Source organism: Pecten maximus, chromosome 1 (assembly GCF_902652985.1).
Source record: "Pecten maximus chromosome 1, xPecMax1.1, whole genome shotgun sequence".
Lineage (NCBI taxonomy): Eukaryota > Metazoa > Mollusca > Bivalvia > Pectinida > Pectinidae > Pecten > Pecten maximus.
In genome coordinates, this window is record NC_047015.1 from 28,825,694 (window position 1) to 28,844,357 (window position 18,664).

Genomic DNA, 18,664 nt, shown 5'->3' on the forward strand with positions numbered 1-18,664 from the left:
GAGCTATCCACCTACCCCAGATACTTTGGTACAGGACCAGTTGTATGTTAGGGAGGAAGTGAGGTCCTTGTCATATGAAGAACTCCCGTCGAGACGGTACTCAGTATTGGCTGGAATTTGGATGGAATTTCCTCCAGCTATAACTGCTACTAATTCAGTCTTCAGTACGGTCACATTGAACTTGACTGTCTGTTCCAGGGGAGTGGACCTGTAGGACGCTACCAATACAATACAAAACTGGCCATAGTTGAGTGTTCCATTGGTAAGCAACAGTTTCGGTGTGGTGTCAACAATGTCGGTGAAAGTGACAGGATTAGCCAGGTCCTCGGCACAGCTTGTCATGTTGTAGGCAGTCCACTGATACTGCAGATCGTACGAGGTACAGGTAAACCTGTTAATGTACACATCAAACATGATCGAATTGGCTTTGTACGCAATCTTGGATGTTTCTCCTCCAGCTGTGATGATTGGGGTGGGACATGTCAACTCGTCAATGTAGAAAGATTTTGTCACACTCACCGAATTAATGTTGTTTGAAACCGTGAGCATGACAACATAACTCTGCTCAACAGTAAACATCTTTGAGAGAGCACCAGTTTCAGTTGATGTGTTGTAATTGATGGGAGAAATACTCCAGTCATAAATTACTCCAACCAAGTTGTTACCTGTTACTGTGAATTCAACTGTGTAGTTCACAAACAGGTAAATATCATCGGACATTACGATCACCACATCAGAAATAGGTCCTATGACTGTAAACCAACACGACGCCACATCAGAACTCACAAGGTTGCTCACATTCAGATCAAGATTGTAAACAGCTGTCTGTGTAAAGGAATATCCAAATGTTTTGCCAGTTTGTTGTATTGTACTGGAGTCAACATCGACAGACCAGGAATATGTAACATTTGTACCTTGTGTTATGACTGCCAAAGCTTGAGCAAAGTCTGTAACGTTGACTGTTGCATTACAGTTTTGAATTGATAATCCTTGGATGGGGTCTTCTATTTCAACACTGATGGAAGTGCTGTAGGTAGATATCTGATTGGACACATTTACAGATGCTACATAGTTCCTAGCAACTGTAAATGTGTGAGTTGTGGTGTTAGTGGTGGTAGTGTTGGTTGTAGAATCGATTGTCCACTCAAAGGTCAAATGATCTGCATCGCTATTGGGAACACCAGTAAACGTGACCAGTGCATTGGTTTCGGCTGCACTGGAGCTGGCAGTCATACTGAGAGAGGTCAGTGGAGTTTGGATGGAGATATCTGTTGTCTTCACCATAGAGCTAACATCATTTGTCACATTCATGGTTAGAGTGTAGTTTGCAACAGAAGCAAAAGTGTAGTCAAAGGCTGCAGCTGATCCGGTAGCACTGACCACACCGGACTGTTTCATATCCCAAGCAATGGTGATTTCATCTCCTTTAGGAACACTGGCAGAAAATTGTACGGCACTGTTCACAGCAACAAATGGATAATACACAAGATTATTGGGTATTATGATGGAAGCGTTTTCTATCACATCCAGTACAACATAGGTTACAGTCTCTGTCACTGAACCCAAGGGATTTGTAACAACCACACTGAAGACATAGGTGCCTGATGGGCTTATGGCAATAGCGAAGTCAGCTGATGTAACACTTTGAGCTGTGTCATTTTTATTCCAGGAATAAGTCAATGTGGAGCCTTTATTCACTGTGGCGGTGAGGGCGAGTCCAGCATTGGTAGCTATAGGGGAGGTGTTGTTGTTACTGATAACTACTCCAGAGATAGGTGTTTCTACAATAACTGTCAAATTGGTTTCCATCGAGCTTGCTGAGTTTATGGCTGTTACTTTTACAATGAACTCCCCTTCGGTGGTAAAGTTATAAGCCAGAGTATCAGTGTTGAACAAAGTTTCTACAGTACTTCCTGTTGAATTATAAATAGTCCAGTCAAAGTAAACATGCAGAGCAATGTTGGCTGTGGCTGTGAATCTGGTCGAGGTATCAATTGGGACGTATGTGCCGCTGACTAGATCGTTGGAGGTGATGTCCACATTGGTAATAGGTTCATGAACTGTCAAGGTGAGAGTAGCTGTAGCACTAGTACTGACGTGATTACCACCTACCACTGTGATAATGTACGATCCGCTGGCTGTGTAACCAGGATTCACATAGGATCCTGATGTGGTAGTTATCACACTACATGTACTACACATCTTCCAACTGTAACTTACATGGGAACCCACTATGATGGTGTCCATGGTCAGACTGCTGTTAACCAAAATGCCTTTCGTTATGGACGGGTCAAACTTTAGACTTGTGATGGTGTCCTCGACCACAACAGGCAGACTGTACTCCGCTGAGCTCACTTTATTAGAGGCTGTCACGTTCACAAAGACATTGCCATTTGTTGAGAAGACCTGAGACAAAGGATTAGTAAAGGAATCTGCCTGTCCTGCCACTGAGAAGGTATAGGAGACATCGGTGCCTAACCCAACAGAAGCTGTGTAGTTGGATGTGGCATTAGTGGCACGGTAGGTAACACCACCATCCACTATACATTCAGAACAGTTGATTATCAGGGACTCAATGGTCTCCTGAAATGTTACTGATATGGTTATGTTCTGAGAGCTGATCTGATTGGCTGCCACCACATCCACTGGCAGCATGGTGGCTGTGCTGTATACCAGTTCATATGTTGTGTTTGAAGTGCTGAAACTGGAACCATCGTAGGTGTAAGTGTACCATACATCTGTTCCTGTGGCAACGGATGCTGTCAGCACCACTGTTGCTGCTGCTCCAGACACAATGTTCCCTATGCCATTCGTATTCACTTGTAAGTCTGTCACTGTGTCTTGAACTCCAATTGAACTTGACTGAATCCTTTGAACACCTGTTGCATTATGGACTAAAGTCACTGTGACGGTGTAGTTGTTGGCGTTGGCGAATGAGTGTGATGTTTCTGTCAGCCCAGTCCCCGTATCATTAGCACCGTCACCAAACGCCCAGACACAATGCAGGGTGGTAGGGTCAAAACTTAGCACATCAAGCTTAAACACAACAGAGCTTGCTGTAACCACATATCTATCATGGGCAAAAGACAGGATTTGAAGTGTATCAGAATCAACAGCTCGAACTTCCAGGGATTCAGAGAGGGTAGCAAAGGTATTATTGGCAATGACTGTAAGGTTGTACACTCCCACCGTAGGGATAGTCAAGTTGTAGGTGTCATCGGAGGTATAATCACTGGCCAGACCTAACGTAGCTTCCTGAAAACTGTAAGTGATGTGGGACCCAGTCACGACAGAAGCTGTATAGGGCTTTGTGGTATTGATAAGAATGGGTGAAGTTCCGGTGAGAGACAGGCTGGTTATCTCTTGTTCGACTGTCACATCAACAGATGTGCTTCCTGAACTAATGCCATTCATAGCAATGACATTAACACTGTACGTTGCAGAGGAGAGTGTACTGAACACATGAGTAGCACTTGAGGATGTCTGGTTCACTAAAGTTGTTCCATCTTGGAAGTCATATGTGTAATAGATTGTTCTGCCATAATAACTTGGTCCAGGTAGAGATGGTGTGAATGTAATACTATCGCCCTCCAAGATTACATCTGAACTTGTAGATAATGTCACGCTTGTTATTACCACTACAACGTCAATAGGTGAAGATATGTATTTAGCACTTAGAAATGAATCATCTTGAAGAAATATGGCGACTGTGTAGGAACCAGTTTGGGAGTAGGTGGAGTTCAAATTAAACTGCTGAGTAGATGATGCTATAGTGGAAGTAACCAACTGTGGGGGTCCAACACCAAAAATCCACATAACAGACACTTCTGCGCCAACAGTAGCATCCACGGAAGCACCATATTCATATAAAGTGTTTCTCCTCCAGAACACTTGGTACATTGGTAAATTGAAAGTTCTGGAAATTCGCTCGCACTTTAACAGTGACTCCAATCTCTGCCAAAGCATGGCTGTAATCATCAGATGCATTGACAGTGACGACATGATAGGGCACTGAGGTATTGAGGAAATTGTGAGAAAATGAGTTAACATTTGCCGTATATTTCTTCGTACCATTGACATTATATTCATAGACTGTAGGTGTACCGGTGCCGAGAGTCACAGTGAAGGATGTCTGTTCATTATAAGCCACATAGTTGTTGGTCTGTGAGGTAGTTAGTGCAATGGATACACCACTGATCACCTCAAACACTCGCACTGCAATGGTAAGATTGGCTGAGCTCACCTGATTTGACACATCAACATAGACATCCATATCACTGGTAAATGTATACGAGGTGGTTGTAAAGGGGAGTGCAGGCCAGTTGGTGTAGGGCTCACATACTGTAGCTGCTACAGAGTTTGGACAGGAGCTGCTGAATGTTGTTGAGATTGAGGAGGATCCAAAGGTCCAATTAGCTGTCAGGTCCGTTCCAAAGTTAGTCACAAGTAGAAGATCCACAGATGTGCCTGATTCAACAAAAATAGTGTCCGTGGTTTGCCCAACCTGTAGTGATGGCCACAACCACACGAGACTGCCAAGCATTTCTTGTGATGTAACTATCTTTGTCTTCGTAATAACAGGGTCTGGAACGCTCAGCTGAAACTCTGTAGGCCCTGTAGTTGTGAAATACCCAATGGAGCTAGGCATTGTCTTACTTTCAGGCTTAGAGTAAATAGCATGGAAATAACACATGGTGTTATTTTTCCAAGCAGTGACGTTGAAGGTGTCACCGACCGAGAGCCAGCTTGAAACAGTTGACTGCTGCGTGTTCTGAGCCCAATCACCACCTGTATCACACTGGATGACATCACTTCCAGTATCGGTTTGATATGCTATGATATCATTTGATTGACTTTCAATCTCTCCCGCCAAAACAGTGTAATACTGAAAAGCACCAGTTGGTATGACAACAAAGGTCTGATCTATCAGTCTGTAGGTAGGGGAAGATCCGACATAAGATTCTGTACACCCAGTGCAATCACAAACATCTGCTACAGGCTTACAGGAATCGTCATGGAAACAGTACTTTGTCCCTCCTGTACACGTCTGTACTGATGGACAGGTAGTGGCAGTAGACTTGCAAGAGCCGTATTTGGCTCCATTTCCATTACACACTGAAACACAGATTGTATCACTTGTATTTGGCAATATAGACCCCAAAGATCAAAATGTTTTGTACATTCATACCTTAAAACTACCTTTTTCAAGCCACTTTTCTGTGAGGAAAAATTTGATTTTTAAAATCATGAATAAATAAAGAAGTTTTGTTGTTTTACATGTAAATCTAAGGTCCAAAATTTGATAAACAGTAAAGAACCACGACAACCAAAGCTCATGTTGCGTCAGTAAAAATTTACAAAGTTGTGACAAGGCTTAAACTACTTTAAATGCTTTCTGGCGCAAATCCTTTCCAATCTGTTGAGCCCTACCTGGTGTTACAAAGGTTTCCCCAGCTTTACATTCTGGTCGCCACACCTGGAAGGCGACAATCTGTGAGGTGGTCAGGTTTGCAGTTTTAAAATTCCATGCTACTACAGTGGCACTTTCATCCGGTGTTGAAATTGAATGGCCTAAAAAGTTAATATTCAATGTCATAATCAAAACATGTTAACATCCATCACATCTCAGTGTTTTCCCTACCACATAATGAAGTTTTGTTATACCAAAAAAAAAAGGTAATTCATTAGACCAAACTTGAGAGTCATTCAACCAAACATGCTACATGCCCAATACCAGGTCTCTGGGCCCCATTAATTGTATAAATTTGAATCCCAGCCTCCTGTGGATGTTACCACTGAAATATCAATGTCATACATTGTTTAGTTTCAGAGAAGAAGTCATTAATATCAATATTGCCAAATGGAGCCGTTTTAGCCCCGCCCTTAGGCCCCCAGGGGGGTCAGCCCCACCATTTGTACAATGTTGATTCCCTACCCCATAAGGATACTACCAATCAAATATGAGTCGTGTACATAACTTAAGGGGCATCTAAACAGCAAATCCAGTCAAAACATTGATATTTTACAGGCCTATAAATCCCTATAGTGGTGCAATGTCACAGAAGTAACATGATGAACTTTTAGTATGTATCATGGCAAACCGTGGGACTTGCTGTTGACATGTAATTTGTTAAGCTGTTTGTAAATTTCAACAAAACGTAAGAAAAATGCATGTTTCAGGGGGACATAATTAACTCATTTGTAGCTCATATATTACACAAACTTGCCATGTCGGTTTGCTCAGAAGTGTCTTAAGCACAATATAGGAGCATTGGTTTGACCAGCTTTGACGTTATTATATGTATAAACGCTGTTTTCATTTTGACCTTGAATTGCAAATGGCGGTCGTAAATGATATTACACAAATACGGCATATAAGGAGGTATTTAAAACATCAATAATGCTCTTATTAGACAATATAAAGTATTCTTGAAGTGGCAGGAAGACTGCTTTTATGAAAAAATGTTCAACCGTTGAGTTTGGGGTAAAATATGCCTATTTCTGAAAAAGGCTGCAAACTCACCAGTTTAACAAATTGACTTTAAAATGTTCTTCTTACTATGATGAGATGTCTTAAAAGTATGATATACCAGTATTGTTATTGACTGAAATGCCTCTCTTTATGCCATATTTGTGAAATATTATTCACATCCGCCATTTGCCTTTCAAGGTCAAAACAAAAAAGTGTTTATACGTACATACAGTAAAATCCGGTCAAACGAATGCTCCTACCCTGTGCTATAGACACTTGTGAACATAACAGCTTGACTATTTTTCAGGTTTGGTCATTTGCGTGACTTAGAATTATTCCATGCTACATCTTACCACAAAGTTACTCTATAGGAGAAACTGGTATCATCTACAGCAAATTATTGGTGATTGTAAGACGCTACATGTCCAAACAAACATTTTGGTATATTATATGACATTTTTTGTGCAAATCTTTAGGTATTTATTCGTGTTTGGAATTCAACATTATTCTGCTATATAGATGACCTTTAATTTATAGAAGTCATTGATATATCTTTTTGCCAAATCGACCCATTTGGACCATTTATAGTTTTTTTTTAATCCCCACCCCCTAAGGATGCTACCAGTCAAATATGATAGATATTCATCACTTTCTTCCAGAAAAATGTTTATATCAATTTAGCTGTATTGACCCCATTTTAACCCTGCTCCTCAGCCCCCATGGAGGTCAGCCCCACCATTTGTACAATTTCTAATCCCCAACCCATAATGATGCTATCAATCAAATTTTGTTCACTTCCGATCAGCGGTTATAAAGAAGTCAATTGTTGACAGACGGACGGACGGCATACGCCATGGTATGGCATAAACTCAGGACCAAGTGAGCTAAAAAAGGCAAAAAACTTTTTGTTGATTCAGTTTTTGAAATTACAAAAATGGTAATGCAATGTAAATATAGTATTGAACAGTGGAAATGGCAGTGAATTCTTGCCTACCTGGGAAGATGGTTACAATTCCTAAAGCTGCTGATGGAGTGGACGAATTGGAGAGGGCGCTCAGGCTGTAGGCATGTGATGTAGGGTTCAGATTCATGGTCCCCACTCCAGATGCTTCTACAGTTACAGTGTCTACAGAATCAAACAAAACACTACTTCAGCAACACAATTTAAAATCAACCATCTATCATAAATCTGACTTACCAGTAATCAATGAATAATATTGATGGTCATCCAACATTTGTCATACTTGAAATTTGGAAAATCCTAAGCACTTAAGATTACAAACAGAACTGTGTGTTGACAAACAATTTATCAAATTGAAAATTTAAGGCTGTGTTTATCCAAAACTGCTGGATTCATTTAGACTTACCTTTGACAACTGAGTACTGACAGATATAGGAAAGGGCTGTACTACACGGGTAGCCTTTCCAGGCACCAGTCTGAGACAGACTGAAGCAGTCCCCCGTTGTCGTGGAAAATGTAGGGGTATATGCCCACACAGATTCGGAGTTCACCCACTCTAGGTATCCTTCCATGTTCTGGTATCTCAGACCCACCCAAGCCTCTGTGTTAGCCCTGAATCAAGTACACATATGTCATTATACACAATACTGCAATCATTCTTTTGAAACATCAATACTATACTAAACAATCTGAAACGTGATGGAATCATTTGTACGCCAACACCATGGAGGTCACGAGAGACACCAATACTGAACGCAAAAATCTAAAATGTGAGGGAATCATACGTACACCAACACCATGGAGGTGAGGAAATAGATCAATACTGAACTAAACAATCTGAAATGTGAGGGAATCATACGTACGCCAACACCGTGGAGGTGACGTGGGACACCAGTTGAGCGCTATCAAAGGTAGCCAGACTGGCTCCAGAGGTAATAGCTTGGCAGCTTGTAGATGCATCAGACCAGTTTACAGGGGAACCAGTTTGGGCAACATAGCAGTTCCTGGTTGTAGGATAGTAAACTCCTCCATACGGGCAGGCATTATTAGGAGCTGAAAACAAAGGTACATAGTTTACTTCTCATTGAACAAGAGCTCTTGGAGAACAGCATAGCTCATCTCGCAAATGTTTGTCAATAAATAATTAAAATATATTAATTGGTATGGTTTCCTAAATTGCATTGATAGTATCTATATTGTGTACTTGATCAGATTGTGTATTGTGTATTCATGCAATTTTCAAAACTATACCAATTTATATATATATGTAAATTATTTATTGACAAACATTCGGGAGACAAGCTTTGCTGTTGTAAATTGAATAACTATATTAAATAATTGCTTTTGGACCTATTTCTTTTATTTTTTGATAAAAAATTACCCCAATGAGAGTTGTCTCCCTTGAAAAATGTGGCACCGTATAGATTGTCTAATGGGAGCATTTTCACATCGTTCTTTTTTCAGTTTTCACTCCAAGAAGGGATAGTGTAACTCCTGAGGGACTCTTTACCAAATATCAGCACACTAGTACAATTATAAAGTGATGTGTTAATAGCTTTCAACACTTGCACAATTTTTTTTTTAAATCTGTCTTTTCCCCCCAAAAAAATTCTTTCAGTTTAACACCAGCAAGGGATAGTTTAACCCCCACAGGGACCCTAATACCATGTATTAATATACCTTTCAATGCCCGCAACATATCAAAAATAAAAAAAAAAAGTTTTTACTCCAGAGGGATTCTATTGCCATATATCAGCACCCTAGTACAATTATATAGTACTTGCACCAAGAAATTAACACAGAAATATTGTAAGTCCAAAAAAAATCTTTTAGTTTAACTCCAGCAGGCGACAGGTCAACCCTAGAGGGACTCTATTGCCAATTATCAGCATCCTAGTACAATTATAAAGTGATGTATTAATACCTTTCAACACTTGCACCAAAAACTTTTGAAAAACCAACACCTACTCCCTCTTTTCTGAAGAGACACATTCGGTATCAAAATAGAATGGGCATAAGTATAAAGGGACCAATTGAAACCTACAAGTTTGACAAACATCCTTCCAGTCCTTTTCAAGTAATAGTAATAACAAACTTCCATTCTCAAAATTAAACATGACCGTCCGTCCGCCATTTTGTTTTCTCGATCATACACAAAATTTAATGAGCACAACTAAGAATCAAGGGGAACCTACATGTGAAGCTTGAGAAATAGCACTCCTGTACTTTTCAAGAAATGACGATAACAATCTTCAATTTTCAAAATTGAAGATGGCCACCTGTCAGCTATTTTGTTTTCCTGATCAAACTGGAAATTGAATGGGCACAACTAGAGACCAAGAGAAACCTATATGTAAAGCTTGAGAAATATCTCTCCAGCACTTTTCAAGAAAAAGTGAACAAGATTTGTTTACAGACAGACCAGACCACAGACAGATGATGGACCATTGAAGCAGGGCAATTTGAATAGCGTGCCCCACCCCCATTTGATGATGATGATGGTGAGCTTAAATAAATCTGGCAAATTGTATACATGGAAGCATAATATTGCCCATGCATAACTGCAAGCTTAATTGCTGTACTTAAAGATCCTGTGGTGATATCTTGAATTGTTAATGCTCACGTTTTTGACAGACGTAGTTGTATGAATCACTGCAGACTGCACCCTCGAGAGCCTTGGTGACCAAGTTTATCATTACACAGTCCCCTACAGTACTGTTTGTTACATCATCCACAGTGAAGTAGGTGTAGCTGTTATCTGCCCAGGTGTAAAAACTACCATTCTTTTTGGCTTCTATGTACACAGATGTGACTGAAAAAAAATTAGAAAATTTCATAACTACATGTATCAACAATAATGAAACTAATCAAAGACATTTACCCTATTGTTTTTTTTCTTTGTCCTGAAGAGAATATCCAAAAAAATGAATCCTCCAAAATAAATGTTTCACCTTGAGAATCCTCTATCATCATAAATATAAGATTGAATTAAAAGCAAAGCATGATAATTTACAATAAAACTGCATCTGTTATTCTTACTTTGGTGACTAAACGCTCCTTTCAAGAAGCAAAATAATGTTATTGAAGCTTGGGAATGTTCCTGCAAAGCTTGATGAAAGTTGCTGTAAGACTGGACTCATTCAATAATAATCCCTAAACTTTGTCTGGCGCCATATATTGTACAGGGTGTCACCTAAGATGAGAATTACCCATACCTGATGGTACTGCAGTTGTTATTTCAGTGGCGAACTCTGTGACTTCAGTGGAGTGTTGAATGGTGTTGAGTAGAGAGTTTGTACACTGTGTCTTGGCGGTGTCATAGTTGGCGACAGAACCGCTTACTTGGATACAACGTCCATGTACGGCTGTCCATGATATCTCGCAAGCATAACCTTGAAATGGTAATTATTTAGATAACTGATGTGGATCCTAAATTCATACACCATTCAACCATGCATGGCACTGGCCCAATATTACGATCCTGGGGAGAAGTTGTAGTTTAAAGACTTTAACTCATATGACACATGCGACATAATGGCAATGCTATTCCCCAAATACCAAGACCCTTTTGGTTATGAAGAATTGATTTTTGAAAAGCACTAGAATTATCCCACATGTAGCAAAGAATAAAACTGTTTCTTAGTAATGGTTCTCTCATAAACTGAATTAAAAATGGATTTCACTTACTTGTATTACATGTGACGCCATCGTTGGGAGACTTGCTCCAATAGATGTCCAGGCCTTGACCCATAGTGAAGCTTGCAGTGACTGATGCTGTTGATATGGAGCCTTCGTAAGATGATGCAGACAAGGTGACGGACACCTGTGTGTCCGGGGGATGAACCAGAATAGGTACAGAGACAGATTCACAGGCAGTACTGGAACCACTAGTGTAACAACCGGACACATCTAAAGTGTACTGGGCTGGCACAGGATATGTGTAAGATATGGTGAACGTGTTACCTGTCACTCCCTCAGATATAACATTAGAGCTATCGCCAAAGCTGAACATGAACATATTGATAATGTCCATAGTAACGTTGACGGTGAAAGTGTAGCTTTGGCCTGCTGTGAGAGGGGGAATAGGGTTGAGGATGATCCCTATTGATGTGGTGCTCACGTTGGCTAGGTAGGTCTTCGAAACAGAACTCCCGGTGGAATCTGTACATGACACAGATTCCATATCAGCATGGGTGGCAGTAGAACACCCACAGTTATAATCTGATGAGCTGTTACCACAAAGACAAAAGCTGCTGTCATAGCCAGCATAAGTACTCGACTGTTTGAAACATTCCTCTTTACATATCTGTTGGCTGGTGGCAGTTGTTGAAGGTACGACAGTCGCGTACATTACCGTGGATACAGTACCAGTGCCTGTATCATTGTAGCAGGAAAAGTAGTCAGTGGCACCTGAAAAAATCATTTAAACATACTGATGAACTTAATGTTTAATCCAAATAAATTTTCAAATCATATGAAAAATACCAATTAATTAAAGAATATTTTATTTCCAATGAGGCACATAATTAACATACACAATAAACAACAAAATCAAAATTTAATCAAAAACTGCTAATAAACAGAAAATGAAGGACACTTTTGTAATTGTTAATAATAACCTGTATCTTTTAAATTCTACATTTTGAAATTTCTTTCATGTCATATTCTTTTAGAGAACATTTTCTGCTAAAGATAATGTTTAAATATGTCAGGTTCAATACTAGTTTGCATTACGCTCTAACTATCTGTGTCATACATTTCATATCAAGATCATTTTTTCTAATTTGCACTTCCAGCTAAAAGAAAGGAAATGCTAAATAAGTAGCAGCACATCTAGAAATCTGACCAATTCTCATGTCAACATATCCTAGGGACTAACTAACACTTCCTAGGATCTCTCTACTCACCTCTCCTATTTACACTACTATACTTGTCTTGTCCTTTTATCCTCTACTTGTCTGTCCTTTTCCCTTTCTCTACTTGTCTACCCTCTTCTCTATTTGTGTGTCCTTTTACCCTCTTCTCTAGTCTGTCCTTTTACCCTCTTCTCTATTTGTCTGCCCTTTTACCCTCTTCTCTGTCTGCCCTTTTACCCTCTTCTCTATGTCTGCCCTTTTACCCTCTTCTCTACTTGTCTGCCCTTTTACCCTCTTCTCTACTTGTCTGCCCTTTTACCCTCTTCTCTACTTGTCTGTCCTTTTACCCTCTTCTCTGTCTGCCCTTTTACCCTCTTCTCTACTTGTCTGTTCTTTTACCCTCTTCTCTGTCTGCCCTTTTACCCTCTTCTCTACTTGTCTGCCCTTTTACCCTCTTCTCTGTCTGCCCTTTTACCCTCTTCTCTACTTGTCTGCCCTTTTACCCTCTTTTCTATTTGTGTGTCCTTTTACCCTCTTCTATATGTCTGCCCTTTTACCCTCATCTCTACTTGTCTGCCTTTTTACCCTCTTCTCTATTTGTCTGCCCTTTTACCCTCTTCTCTGTCTGCCCTTTTACCCTCTTCTCTATGTCTGTCCTTTTACCCTCTTCTCTATTTGCCTGCCCTTTCACCCTCTTCTCTACTTGTCTGTCCTTTCATCCTCTAGTTGTCTGTCCTTTTACCCTCTTTTCTATTTGTTTCTCCTTTTACCCTCTTCTCTATGTCTGTCCTTTTACCCTCTCCTCTATGTCTGCCCTTTTACCCTCTTCTCTATTCTGTCCTTTTACCCTCTTCTCTATTTGTCTGCCCTTTTACCCTCTTCTCTGTCTGCCCTTTTACCCTCTTCTCTGTCTGCCCTTTTACCCTCTTCTCTACTTGTCTGTCCTTTCATCCTCTAGTTGTCTGTCCTTTTACCCTCTTTTCTATTTGTTTCTCCTTTTACCCTCTTCTCTATGTCTGTCCTTTTACCCTCTCCTCTATGTCTGCCCTTTTACCCTCTTCTCTACTTGTCTGCCCTTTTACCCTCTTCTCTACTTGTCTGTCCTTTCATCCTCTAGTTGTCTGTCCTTTTACCCTCTTTTCTATTTGTTTGTCCTTTTACCCTCTTCTCTAGTCTGTCCTTTTACCCTCTTCTCTACTTGTCTGCCCTTTTACCCTCTTCTCTACTTGTCTGCCCTTTACCTCTCCTCTATTTGCTTACCCTTACCGCCCTCTTTTCTATTTGCTTTCCCATTTGCCCTCATTCCAATTGGTCTGCCATTTTTTTTACCCTCTCTTCTACTTGCTAATGTCTTTACCTTCATATTACCTAAGTACTAGTCACTCCTCCTACTAAAGGTATATATTCTTGATTTTATATAGAACATTGCTACTTCCAGGAGAGGAGAGGGGGTATGTCTTTTGTAGCATATTCTTCAACATTTTAAAATCATGACAAAAAAGAAAGAAAAATAAATAAACAAAATAACATGAGAAGAGGTTCTGTAAAACAAGTTGTTGAAGACTATTGCAGATTGTTAGAAGCATAATGCATGCAGTAGCCTTGTATAGTAAAATGATAATTCCTTTATAACATTCCATTATATACAGCCACTATACGTGAAAAGCAAAGCACAGCAGCATAAGGATAATCGCATGTAAGGATCAGACTAACTGTTAGCATATTTAGATACCACACAAAGTTTACTTTCAAGAAATTTTAATTGTGCACTTCACATAAAAATTTGTTCCTAATTTAAGTTAGAAATGACACTATTGTTGAAAAACATGAATTTGACTTTCTCTCAGTTTTTCCAAATGGAAGATAACAATAAACAGGTGTTTAATTCTCTTACGCACAACAATCCAGACCGGTGTTTTATTATCTTACACAAACAACAATCCATACCGGTGTTTAACTGTCTTACGCACAACAATCCATACAGGTGTTTAACTGTCCTACGCACAACAATCCAGACCGGTGTTTTATTATCTTACACAAACAACAATCCATACCGGTGTTTAACTGTCTTACGCACAACAATCCATACAGGTGTTTAACTGTCCTACGCACAACAATCCAGACCGGTGTTTTATTATCTTACACAAACAACAATCCATACCGGTGTTTTATTATCTTACACAAACAACAATCCAGACCGGTGTTTTATTATCTTACACAAACAACAATCCATACCGGTGTTTAACTGTCCTACGCACAACAATCCAGACCGGTGTTTTATTATCTTACACAAACAACAATCCATACCGGTGTTTAACTGTCTTACACACAACAAACCAGACCGGTGTTTTATTATCTTACACAAACAATAGTCCATACCTGTGTTTAACTCTCTTACAGACAACAATCCATACCGGTGTTTTATTATCTTACACAAACAACAATCCATACCGGTGTTTAACTGTCTTACAAACAACAATCCATAGAGGAGTTTTATTCTCTTACACACAACAATCTATACAGGTGTTTTATCGTCTTAAACACAACAAACCATACAGGTGTATTGTTCTCTTACACAAACAACAATCCATACAGGTGTTTTATTCTCTTACACACAACAATCCACATAGGTGTTTTATTCCCTGCCACATAACAATCAATACAGGTGATTTTATTCTCTTACCTATAACAATCCACAGGTGTTTAACTCTTACACACAACTATCCATACAGGTGTTTTTCCCTATTACACACTTCAACACACACATGCGTTTTACACAACAATTTGTATAGGTGTGTTACTCTATCACACATACAACAATCCGTATAGGTGTGTTACTCTATAACACATACAACAATCCATATATATATGTTACTCTATAACACATACAACAATCCATATATATATGTTACTCTATAACACATACAACAATCCATATATATATGTTACTCTATCAAACATACAACAATCCATATAGGTGTGTTACTCTATCACACATACAACAATCCATATAGGTATGTTACTCTATATCACACATACAACAATCCATATAGGTGTGCTACTGTATCACACATACAACAATCCATATAGGTGTGTTACTCTATCACACATACAACAATCCATATAGGTGTGTTACTCTATATCACACATACAACAATCCATATAGGTGTGCTACTGTATCACACATACAACAATCCATATAGGTGTGTTACTCTATCACACAAACAACAATCCATATAGGTGTGTTACTCTATCACACATACAACAGTCTGTATAGGTGTGTTACTCTATATCACACATAAAACAATCTGTATAGGTGTTACTCTATCACACATACAACAATCTGTATAGGTGTGTTACTCTATCACACATACAACAGTCTGTATAGGTGTGTTACTCTATATCACACATACAACAATCCATATAGGTGTGTTACTCTATCACACATACAACAGTCTGTATAGGTGTGTTACTCTATATCACACATAAAACAATCTGTATAGGTGTTACTCTATCACACATACAACAATCCATATAGGTGTGTAACTCTATCACACATACAACAATCTGTATAGGTGTGTTACTCTATATCACACATACAACAATCCATATAGGTGTGTTACTCTATCACACATACAACAATCCATATAGGTGTGTTACTCTATCACACATACAACAATCCATATAGGTGTGTTACTCTATATCACACATACAACAATCCATATAGGTGTGTAACTCTATCACACATACAACAATCTGTATAGGTGTGCTACTGTATCACACATACAACAATCCATATATATATGTTACTCTATCACACATACAACAATCTGTATAGGTGTTACTCTATCACACATACAACAGTCTGTATAGGTGTGTTACTCTATCACACATACAACAATCCATATAGGTGTGTTACTCTATCACACATACAACAATCTGTATAGGTGTGTTACTCTATATCACATACAACAATCTGTATAGGTGTGTTATTCTATCACACATACAACAATCCATATAGGTGTGTTACTCTATATCACACATACAACAATCCATATAGGTGTGCTACTGTATCACACATACAACAATCCATATAGGTGTGTTACTCTATCACACATACCACAATCCATAACGGTGTGTTACTCTATCACACATACAACAGTCTGTAAAGGTGTGTTACTCTATATCACACATAAAACAATCTGTATAGGTGTGTTACTCTATCACACATACAACAGTCTGTATAGGTGTGTTACTCTATCACACATACAACAATCCATATAGGTGTGCTACTCTATCACACATACAACATTCCGTATAGGTGTGTTACTCTATATCACACATACAACAATCTGTATAGGTGTGTTACTCTATCACACATACAACAATCTGTATAGGTGTGTTACTCTATCACACACACAACAATCCATATAGGTGTGTTACTCTATGACACACACAACAATCCATATAGGTGTGTTCCTCTATCACACATACAACAATCCATATAGGTGTGTTACTCTATCACACATACAACAATCCATATAGGTGTGTTACTCTATCACACATACAACAGTCTGTATAGGTGTGTTACTCTATATCACACATACAACAATCTGTATAGGTGTGTTACTCTATCACACATACAACAATCCATATAGGTGTTTAACTCTATCACACATACAACAGTCTGTATAGGTGTGTTACTCTATCACACATACAACAATCCATATAGGTGTGTTACTCTATCACACATACAACAATCCATATATATGTGTTACTCTATCACACATACAACAATCCACACAGGTGTGTTACTCTATCACACACACAACAATCCATATAGGTGTGTTACTCTATATCACACATACAACAATCCATATAGGTGTGTTACTCTATATCACACATACAACAATCCATATAGGTGTGTTACTCTATATCACACATACAACAATCCATATAGGTGTGTTACTCTATCACACATACAACAGTCTGTATAGGTGTGTTACTCTATCACACATACAACAATCTGTATAGGTGTGTTACTCTATCACACATACAACAATCCACACAGTTGTTTTTTTACTCCCTTACACACACAAAAATTCATACAGGTCAGTATTTTTTTTCTGAAAGGTACAACATTAACATTTTATTTACTCCGTCTGAAAAACAACAGCATAATCTACATATTTCTATAGCCCTAACCTCCTGTTTCTCTGGAGTTTACAACAAGTCAGGGGGTTCAATACTTTATCTGTTTTATGTAGCAGATGACTATATTTTAATTACATGTATTTTTTTTTCTTAGTGACTCTATCAGTTGTTTTTATTGCTGTGATTCTTTTTAATATAATGAATTGATGTAATTGGATAATGAGATGTTTTGATAATGTGTTGGTATGCTGGGGGTATGTTGTCCTGTATTAATGTTAGTACGACATGTCAGGCATTGTTAGGGGAATATGGGTAGATTAAATTGCATTAGAATAGGAAAAGTTTTGTAACATCACTAAGGAATTTTAGAGAGTAAAATGATGTATGTACATTGCAATGTATCAAAAGACTTCACAATACATAAAAATACAACACAAATTTACTTTGGAAATTTTAGCTATAGAAAGCCTATTACACCCAACTCACCCTCCCTGCAGTGAATGGAATTTTGGCTTGTAACTTTGCACTTTGCTGGATCAGCTCCTCGTTTTTTGCGTATTGAAGGTGAACAGTTAGCTAATATGGTACAAAACGGGTTGTATTAGACACACACAAATGTTGATTAAGATAACAGTTAGGTTACAAACTGGGACAGTTAATGTTTTCTTTCAAGAATGTTAACAATATTAGAATTAGCTTGTAATAACCACACACAAAATTCTGTAATCAGATGCCAGATATCGCCAAAAACAAAGATGTAAAAAAAAAAAAAATCTATCTCAAATATTGCCAAAAACTAATTAACAAAACAGTCACTCTCAGATATCGCCAAAAACTGAGATGTTAAAAAAAAAGTCTATCTCAAATATTGCCAAAAACTAATGTAACAAAAAAGGTCTATCTCCGATATCATGTTATCGTCTAAACCAATGTGTCTACACAGGTGCCTGCATCTGGTTAGTCATAGAACAAATATTAGCCACTACTACTACTACATTTGTATATCTATGTTTTTTTTTTTTACAAATAGTAACCGGACGCAGATCCCTGTGGTTCTTCATATCTAACATATTGTATGAATTATTTGATTGATGCTTAAATTGACATGACAAATAAAACTGAATCAAACATGCTATCTCATTCATATAATTTAATTATCTGGATTATGAAGCAAATAATGTACAGTTAAGAATTGAATTTCCTCAGAGAAGTTTTGTTACA

The 18,664-nt window shown here is 38.5% G+C and overlaps 1 protein-coding gene across 1 annotated transcript in view; it reads right to left on the reverse strand.

The window, feature by feature from the left end:
- LOC117337498 (polycystin-1-like) overlaps window positions 1–18,664 on the reverse strand; it is an 89,718-nt gene that overhangs the window by 33,431 nt on the left and 37,623 nt on the right. Inside the window, 9 exon segments of the mRNA XM_033898546.1 lie at window positions 16–3,883; window positions 3,885–5,115; window positions 5,431–5,571; window positions 7,467–7,598; window positions 7,840–8,045; window positions 8,297–8,486; window positions 10,057–10,245; window positions 10,649–10,825; window positions 11,121–11,843. Of these exon segments, the coding sequence (XP_033754437.1) occupies window positions 16–3,883; window positions 3,885–5,115; window positions 5,431–5,571; window positions 7,467–7,598; window positions 7,840–8,045; window positions 8,297–8,486; window positions 10,057–10,245; window positions 10,649–10,825; window positions 11,121–11,843 (6,857 nt within the window).